The following is a 9902-nucleotide window of genomic DNA, read 5'->3' as shown; positions in this document are numbered from 1 at the left end:
GTTAAAAATTCATCAAGGAATTGTGTCTAAGAATCTGTATTTATTACTGATGTTCATCAGGGAAACACAAAGACTTTAGACCCTCCCACTATCAGCACACAGAGGTACGAGAGATCGTCCAGGAATCGTAACATTATTTTCTGTTTATCTCTAATCTAGAATCTAACCTGCTCCGCTGCAGCTACATCATTCATCATGGTGATTTACCCAATAAGAAGTGAACCTATGCCGTCACACAGAAAACCAAAATGCTGCTTTTTAGCACAGGCCTCCAGGGTCAAACATCCAAAGCACCAGACAGTGCAGGAGACAGGCTGGTGTGACAGAGGAGGAGCCTCTGGACTGGGTGAGATGGAGGCAGACGACTCCTAAAGAGGGCACCCAGAGGACAAGGAAGACGACTCTAACGACCAGAATAACTTTGTCTCAAACAGCTCATTGACTGTTTGAACAGATGTGAACCACACAGCAGCTTTAACATCCATAAACAAACACTAATCAATACAAGTTTTAACCTGAAACTCTTGAACTGTTCATAAGTCCATTAAAGTGGGCATACTGGCCCATTGCAAATATTTTTATTCTTGAACATTATTAGAGTTTAAAAAGTTCTTATGTGATCTCATACTGAGCTGTGGTGCAGCCCCTCAGTTCATCCCAGACTGTCTCACACAAACAGGTTTGATGGGTCAGTGGGCGGAGCTTCTGTGCTCAGATAAATCCAAGAGCAGAAAGAAGTGTGAAGTGATTACTGTAGTGTACTCACAGGGATTACTGTACGTACACTGATGTCATCATTTAGTCATTGACCATGTTTAATGAGGACGAGGAGGAGCAGGAACAGCCTCAGTTGTATGTGTGTGTGTGTGTGTGTGTGTGTGTGTGTGTGTGTGTTCATCATATAGGTCATGTTAGTGTAAAAAGAACCTGCAGCTGTCTTTGACCTTAAAGGCTGCAGATTCCGCGGTGGGAGGGTCCTTTCTCTAACCTTTTTACAGTAATATGCCATCTTTGCTCATTAATCTTTCTTCTGTCCGCGTTTCTGTGTAACTGTCGCTGTTAATCACGTTCAATCTAACAGGCGCTGATGTTGCGACATATCACACCGGAAGTGCAGTTATGGTTTACTACTTTAAGAGAATAGAAACTGTCTGAAGTGTTTTGGAGTGCGTCAGTGCGCTGGGAGGAGGAGTGGCTCCGAGCTCCTTTTTTTAAAGAGATGCTGTAACGTTTGAACGTTTGAGGATTTCTGCAGACATGGAGCTTCTACCACTTCTGTTTCTGAGCTTCTGTTTCCTGACTTTGTCCGGACTGACGTTTGGTGCTGAATCCGGTAATAAACTCATTGATTTATACTGATCATGTGTGCAGGCGCAGTCACGTTTCACAGCAGCGGATGGAGCTTTAACCCTGCTCAGGGCGCTGCGTTAGTGGGTGGATGACTGCAGAGTCTACACCTGTGACATCAGCTTTTAACGCAGCCGCATTTTAGTGTTGAAATAACGAGAGTTAGAGCAGATTAACGTGCAGCATCTTCGACAATGAAACGAAATTATTCTCTTTAGTGTTTATGATCCATTATCAGCCATCCTGACGTCTTTTAACCTGTAAACACATTTCTGCTTTCATTCTGCTGACACGGTGTGACGTTTGTTTGTGACTGAATGCGATTTCTTAATGCATCCAAAGTTTTATGTTATCTCAAAGTGGGTCGACAATAATAAAATGACTCATAGAATAGAGAATAATTAACCACACTCTCACTCTCTCTCTGTGTGTGTGTCTCTCACTCTGTCTCTCTTCCTGTTTCAGAGTTGTAGCTCTTTGGCCCCTGTACTCTTTTTTTCTCACACTCCTTGTTCCTGTCACTGTCTTCTATCACACCTGCAGTCTTCTGCTCCTTGTTACCCACCACAGTATCTGGTTGGTTGTTCAGCAGCTGCTTGTCCGTGTGGAACTGAAGTCCCTCAGAACCACAGCCCTGTTGTTCTCAACCACCATTGGTGGTGTCTCCCATCGGGACATTTGGACTTCCAGTTCAATGCAGCACAGATGTTCTTGTACACCTTCCCAGCTTCTTGGTTGTGGTGCTCACTGTACGCTATCCCAGATGTAAGCTGGGACAGTTTTAAAAAAAATCTTGTGTTGAAAGTCTCCGGGACATTTTTGCACAGTCTGCAGCGTGGATCCTGTAGGCTGTGGTAGACTCCTGCCTCTGTCGATCTGCTGCGTAGATCCTGTTCTGGTTCTAGTATGATCAGAGCCTCTGTGCTGTCCTTTTGCGCAGATCAATGTTCACATCTCTGAGCATCTCCTCTGATATTGTAAGCCTGGGAACTTGTGCTCTCAGTTGGGTGGTTACCTTGAGTTTGGGCACAATCTCCATCTTCAGCTCAGTAGGTGCATCTGTGATTGGAGGCGGCCGGGCATCATCTAGTTCAGATCCACTCCTCCTTTCTTCCAGGGTCGGCTCGTTATCTCCATGCTGCTCACTTTTGATCCCACTGTGTCCTGGACTAGGACAAAAAATTGGCCCTGGCAGTTTTGGCCCAGGTGACCCACCATGATCGGTCACCCAGGTTAAATATGTGCACATAAAGCAATGATAACGCTGAGTAGTGCATGCAAAAAAACAGGGAAATCGAACAGTTAGTCATATAATTACATTATTTTCTGTTTAAAAGATGCATTACTTAGCAGGACTTGGGTAAGTAAAATAGGTCTTTGTGTTTCTCTCCTTCACTTCTACCACAACAATCTGGCCCACCTACAGACAGGGGGTGATGGCAGTTAATGTTGTTAGCTAGTGCTAACCACAGCAGCTATGTGGAACCTCCAGGGTTTGTTAAAAGTGTTGGTCGTACAGCTGGTGACGGTGCAGCGGCCCTGACAGCTAACGTCTCCCTTAACTTGACACATTTGGCTGAATCTGTTTCTATTTCTTTTCTGTTTCTCTCTCAGCTTTTCAGCTCCACTTTTATTTTATTTTCTTTGTCCATCTTTATCAAACACATCTTCCACACTAAACTCTGTTCTGCAAGGTGCACCAGTGCACAGAGACGGTGGCTGAATAATTATATTGACAAGGAAAAGAAAATGACCCATCGGGCCAGATTACCAGTCCAGCCCTGATCCCACTGAGCTGTGGGCTCTGGATCACCAGTCTCGATAGCAGCTGTTTTCTGCTAATGTTGCGCTGAGTTACTGGATGCTGTCAGTGTGGATGTTGGCTTTTACTCATCCATAGGTCTCTCATGCATAACATATAGTTTTATTATTTTTTTTTAACTCTTTCAGGTCTCTGTTTGTGTTTTAGCCCCAGTTCTCAGAGCGAGTGATTCAATGAGTGAAGAGGCCCCGCAGGATTAATATGACTACGAAGACGAACAGTAGGCTACATTTCCATTTCCTGAGGTTTCTACAGTCAGGGTTAAAACTTTTGTGGCCCATTAACATGAGGCTGTTACTGACTGCGATGTGCAGGTTCAAACTGGCAGGAAGATTTTTGAGAGCTCAGCTGTTGAAAAGGACACAGACTGGATGTGTTTCAAATCTTTATCAGTGAAACATTTTGGCCTCACAGTGTTGACACTGTTGCTGGCTGAATTAGTGATATTTCATCACGTGGAAATGAAGAAACCTGCTGCCACACAAACTGCCTTTAACCTCTGATGAGGCACCTGATCCTGGTGAGCTGGTTAGAGGCAGGGTTATATTCACTTTTATCTCTTTATATGAATTTTTTATGCATTTGCCACACTTTAATAGAAATATCATCCCAGAAGAACTGCAAGACCAAAATGCTCATGAGACACTTGAACTGAGAGGCAACATCTTCTACTTTCTGAAACTCTGCTTGTTTAGCGTGTAGCTAAAAGCCAGTCTACACCTAACCAGCATATGTGGTTCACTGGTGACCTGCTGGATGTTTATGAGTTTAATACATTTCTTGTTATGCCAAATTCTCCTGAGCCCCCAACTGTGTTTGTTTTCCCCATAAACACAAAAGTATGAAGATCTTTGCATCAAATCAGAAATTAGAAATTACATTACAATCTTTCCACACAGCTTTGTGGCAACGACAGTAGATTAGATATTTGTCTGTTTGTAGTCACGTTTGAGTGAGAAAGTCAAGTTTTGTCTTCTTCAGAAAATGGATGAGGCCTGCACACAAAGCACAGTGTGTTATGGGGAAGAAGCACTAAAAGCAGGAAGGAGCCAGTCAAAGTGACTATCAAGGATAGTGCCACTCTATTTCACAGTGGATGATGGTACTCTTAACTTAATATTTTGTTACTCAACCACTGGAGACGATGACTGTAATCGAGCGATTTCTCTAACTGTCAATGACACTTCTGCAGCTGTCTACGTTATACTTTGGCCCAACTCTCAGGAGCAAACTACTCCAAGTGTCTCAGATTTGAAGGTTGCCTTCTGCAGTGTTCAGCTTGATTCACAGAAATCAACCAGATTGGATCAGGGCTCATAGTAAGCAACTTCCATATAGTCCATTGTTTTGTTTTTAGTTATTCCCAAGTCTTTTTAGCTGTGTGTTTTAGATCATTATCCTGTTGAGTGATTGAGACAAAGCTTTCTGACGCAGGACAGAAATTACTGATAGCCATGAGATTTAGTTGTACCTGCGCTGAATTAACATACACTGCGACAAATCCAGTAAATCAGCCCAAGAACCGAGCATCCTATATGTTTCACAGCTGGCAAAGTGTTCTTTTCTTTATATGCTTAATTTTTGTGTCTATGAACATAGAGCTGAGGTAACATACCAGTTTTGTCTCATCTGTCCAAATAACATTCTCCCAGAGGGTTTGTGATTTGTCAATATGCATTTTGACAAATTCCATTCTGGCTTTTTAAAAAAAATTTGCTAGTAACAGTGGTGTCGATGTGAGTCGTCTTCCATTAAGGCAACTTGACACTGATGTACCTTGACCCTGAAGTTCACCTCTAATCTCTTTGGAAGTTCTGGGCTCTTTGGTTGCCATTTTTATGTCCATCTCTTCAGTTTGACAGGGACGCTGGCTATAGCCCTGTGGACCTTCAGCTTCTGCGTAATATGCCCAACTAGCCACAGGAACATCAAACTGCTTGGAGATAGTTTACTGTATAGCTTTAATATGCTTGTCAATAACTGCCATTCTCATTGAGATAGTTCTCTCCTTAGCTTTCTGTGGTTCATGTTCAGTGTGGTGCAGGGACAGCAAACACCACAGTGACTACATTTCACTCTTTAAATAAGCAGACTGATTACTAGATACAAGACCTTTGTCATGCTAATTACAAGACACGCTTTAGTTAATATGTCCCTATCGTCATCTTATTTTGATTTTTTTTAGAGGTCATTTTTGCCCAAGCCAGTTTCATAGTTTGTTTTATGAAGGAAGAATGAGCTGAACAAATATGATTTTTAAAAGGTTTGCAGATTATATTGTTGCGACTGTTAAGGCATAACAAAATTCAATGTGGATCCTTTTTAATGTTCACGCTTAATAGAAATCAAGGATGAACTTCCTTCTGATTAGTCACCCTGATTTATGCCTATATTTACTTCTATCCTCATCAGCCTTGGTGGAACTCACTGTTTAATCCATGTTTTTTCTTTCAGCCTCACCTGTGATTGTGAAAGAAGATGATGATGCCATTTTACCCTGCTCTATCGGCACCAATGAGAACATTGAGTCAATGCTGTTTGTCTGGAAGAAGGAAGGAACAGTTCCTCTAAAACAGGTGTTCATGTATGATGACGGCACATATAGCAAAGGTCAAGATGAGGAGTTCAAAGGTCGAGTCTCATATTTTCCAGAACAGCTGAAGCACGGCAACGCTTCCATAAGAATGAAAAAAACTCGTTTGGAGGACAAAGGAAACTATACCTGCAGTTTTCCAATAATGCAGCCAGAAATCAAAATCTTCCACATTGAGCTTGTTGTTGGTGAGTGCTGTTAAAAATCAGCTGATTATTTACAGATGAAACGGTCAGCATGCACATCTGGCAGGGCCTCACCCCTACAGCACACCAGCAGTAATATTTGCAACAATTGGTGAACAAAACTGAGACCTTCCCATGTGCATGCTGATCCTACACCTTTCTACTTATCAAAGAGCTGAGGTGTCCATAGGGTTCAATAAACAACATCAATCTCTGTGAATTAAACTATAAACACTGAATAAATAAATGTTTCTCCCTATATATCAGACACACAACCTTTCAAAGGTTTTCTGACTGTGTGATATAACACGTTCCCCACCGCAAATTAGCCTCTTTTATAAATGTCCTAGGACATTTATGAAATCTCTGACTGTGCCTTCATTTTTAGTTTAAGATTATAAAAATGGTTAATACTTGTGGGGTTTTTTTTCCAGTTTATTGACTGCCAAGTAGATGATTACACAGTCACCTCTAACATGTGTGTGTTTGTTTCCTTTCAGAGCCCGTATTAAAGGTCCGAAACGTCCCAGGTGAGTCCTGTTTGTGATTACGTCAGTGATGTTTATGTCGCCGTGTGTAAACGTAAACTTATAGGTAACTGATAGGTAAAGACCAACACCTTTAACTTCTTTTGGATACAACTATAAAACGTATCTACAGATTGTCTTTATAAACATTTTTTTGTGTGTGTTTTATGTAAATATTTACAGATTTTTTGTGCGGTATTACCTCATTCATAATCAATTCGGTAACGAGTTATCCAAGGCGTTGTGTTCGTTGCACATAGCTGTTCTGCCCAATAGAAAACTATCTAGGCTCTTATTAAATATGCTCTGCTTTTCTTTTCCTCAAAGACAATGTAACCCACATCTGCACTCAAAGTAGCTGAATAGGAAAAACTGGTTAACGGCACTTGTTCTTATGCAATATATTATGTGTTCACAGGTGCAGCTCCAGAGCCTTCTGTCACAAATCTTAACGAATCAAGTGACTGGGCGCTGCTTAAGTGTGATGTAAAGGGTGCTTACCCTGAACCTACAGTGGAGTGGTGGAATAGTAACAATCAAACCATTCCTTCTGAGGAGCCGCAGGTCTCTAAAGAAGGAGAGCACTTTTATGTCACCCTCAAAACTACTGTGAAAAAGACCGACTACTATCGCTGTGTTGCCACACAGAAGGAATCCACCATCAGATATATACGGAAATCAATGTGCATTTGAACGTGAGTGGCATTTTAATCATTAAATCATTTAAATAATTATTGCTTTTGGATAGTGTGAATATATGCTTAGGCTGAATGCAAAGAATGATATATGCAAGGAAATAAAAGATTGAATAATCAAATAATAAAGACATGGAGTCAAATGTTTCTCTCAAAATCTTTCTCAGGTGAAAAAAGAATAGATGTGTGATAAAACACCTCAGCAGTCAGATTCACTTGACCTGAAGCAAAACTTTAGTCTGAATTCAACTCATAAATGATTTTTTTATTTTTTTATTGAGACTTTTTACAGGTATCATTATGAATGGCTATTATATCAGTGTTACACATGATACACAGTCTGATTACAATCCTATTTTATGTGTTGTTAGCAAAGGTTTCAGGCCAGAAATTAAAAAGTAAAATGACATCCTGTAAAAATCTGAGCTCTGTCTCATGAAGGAGTCGTTTTCCTGATAAGAAAACATCAGACTCTTTTTAATAAGCCATGTTGTGGGCCCAAAATCTAGGGCTGAGATGAGCCCAACATATGAAGCGCCAAATTGTTCTCCCAAAGAATATGTAATAATACAAAAATAGCATCAAATAGAAACAGAAAGATAGAACAAACAAAAGAGAGAGAGTTCTGACAGTTTCTAAACTAATATCAACAATTAAACAATAAACCCAAAGACAAGAAAGGACTCCCAATCATACTGTATATAAAATATGCACATAGCCACAGTCACATTGGTTAGTGAAGGGCAGCTGTGATCCGTCAGAGTTTTTGCTGTCACTGTGTTGGTGTTATGAAGCATTGCACGCTTATAGGCTCGTGATCAAATCATTCTCTGCTTTATCCTAATTTTTTACAATAATGGAATCATAATGTTTAAAATAAAAATAATTTTGTAAAAGGTCCACCAACCATGGCCACAGCATTCTTGTGGGAGGAACTTTGGTCAGGATATCATATATCCAAGTCTTGTAATTAAAGTTTTGTGGGGCTGCCATGTTTTCAGGTGGTTCAAATGGTTATGAGGAAAATTACCTAAAATAATTCACCACTGCTGCATCCCACTGGTGGCACATAGATTCCCCTTTTCCTGATTTTTTTCCTTTTAAAGGACAGAGACCATTCATCACTCGATGGCCTTTCAAAGAGCAGTAGAGCAGAAAGATCCAACATCAATTTAACAATTATTTGTATTTGATTATTATGCTCTCTATATCTGAATATGAGAGCATAAAAGATAGGTTCACATTACAGTACAGCAGCCAGAGCATAAACAGGAAACAATGAAAAAGCTGTCAGACTTTTACATCAACATTTCAATACCAGCTCTGAACTCCTAGCCTTCTTTACTCTTAAAAGGGTGAAATAGGGCTATGAACCCTAACACACACACACAGTGACTTTTGTGTCATCACCTATATTTAAATATGTTGCACTGATTTGTGCATGGGCTTTGTTCATGGCCATTAATTCTATAACACTACAGATGTTGAATGGACAGATTCATATAGTAATAAGGACTGTATTAAAAATTATATTCCACACACATTACAGACATATCAAATAGAAATATAATAAAAACTTTGTAAATAGATTCAGTTTTGGGTTTATTGGAGCTACTTCATCTGATGCATTTTGGAATTAAATCTCCTTTCATGAATGATCAGATTTTAATTATATTATTAAGTGTGGTCAATTTGTGGACTCTGCAGTTTGTGGTCCTGATCTTATACTAAAAATTGACTGTAAATAATTTTGATTCACCTGCAAACTGTCAGCTGAGTGTCTGTTGACAGAAACTGTTTAACATTAGCTCACATCGATCTAACATTAGTGTGATAATGAGCGCATACAGTTAGGTACATAAATATTTGGACAGAGACATCTTTTTCTAATTTGGTTCTGTACATTACCACAATGAATTAATTTTCAAATGGTAAATAGTAAATGGCCTGTATTTGTATAGCGCTTTACTTAGTCCCTATGTACCCCAAAGCGCTTTACACTACATTCAGTCATCCACCCATTCACACACACATTCACACACTGGTGATGGCAAGCTACATTGTAGATATAAAATTAAATAACTGAAAATACAATGTTCATTTGTAAAACTTGGTGAAAACTTTTGCTGGCAATGACAACTTGAAGTCTTGAACTCATGAACATCAGTAGATGCTGGGTTTTGTTATTTTTAATGTCCTACAAGGCCTTTACTGTAGCGACTTTCAGTTGCTGTTTGTTTGTGGGCCCTTGTGTCTGAATTTAGTTTTCAACAAGTGAAATGCTCAGTTGGGTTAAGATCAGGTGACTCACTTAGCCATTGAAGATATTCCACTTCTTTGCTTTAATAAACTCCTGGGTTGCTTTGGCTGTATGTTTTGGGTCATTGTCCATCTGTATTATGGAGCACCACCCAACTGACTGCATTTAGCTGGATTTGAGCAGACAGTATGTCTCTGAACTCCTCCGAGTTCATTCAGCTGCTTTTGTCCTGCATCACATCATCAATAAACACGAGTGTCCCAGTGTCACTGGCAGCTATGCACGCCCAAGCCATCACACTGCCTCCTGTTTCAGTAAACAGATAAAAAACAACCTAACTGTAGCTGGAAAGACTAACAGGAAATAGTACAAGTACACAAGTGTACAAACTCTGTGAAATGGACTGAAGAAATAATGCACCACAAATAAACAGACTGACCCTCACTGGGGTCTGTAATTTGATATCCTGAAGT

The 9902-nt window shown here is 40.1% G+C and overlaps 1 protein-coding gene across 1 annotated transcript; it reads left to right on the top strand.

Annotated features, from left to right (window-relative positions):
* The first annotated feature begins 988 nt into the window (after window positions 1-988).
* LOC102078600 (butyrophilin-like protein 10) lies at window positions 989-7167 on the top strand. Its single transcript, XM_019358493.2, has 4 exons — window positions 989-1333; window positions 5624-5950; window positions 6448-6477; window positions 6893-7167. Exons 1-4 carry the CDS (start codon window positions 1258-1260, stop codon window positions 7165-7167), a joined length of 708 nt encoding a protein of 235 aa, XP_019214038.1. The 5' UTR covers window positions 989-1257.
* Window positions 7168-9902: the final 2735 nt, after the last annotated feature.

This window comes from Oreochromis niloticus, linkage group LG5, assembly GCF_001858045.2.
Source record: "Oreochromis niloticus isolate F11D_XX linkage group LG5, O_niloticus_UMD_NMBU, whole genome shotgun sequence".
Taxonomy (NCBI): Eukaryota; Metazoa; Chordata; class Actinopteri; order Cichliformes; family Cichlidae; genus Oreochromis; species Oreochromis niloticus.
The sequence above is the reverse complement of the archived record's forward strand: the minus strand, read 5'-3'. Positions and strand labels throughout refer to the sequence as shown.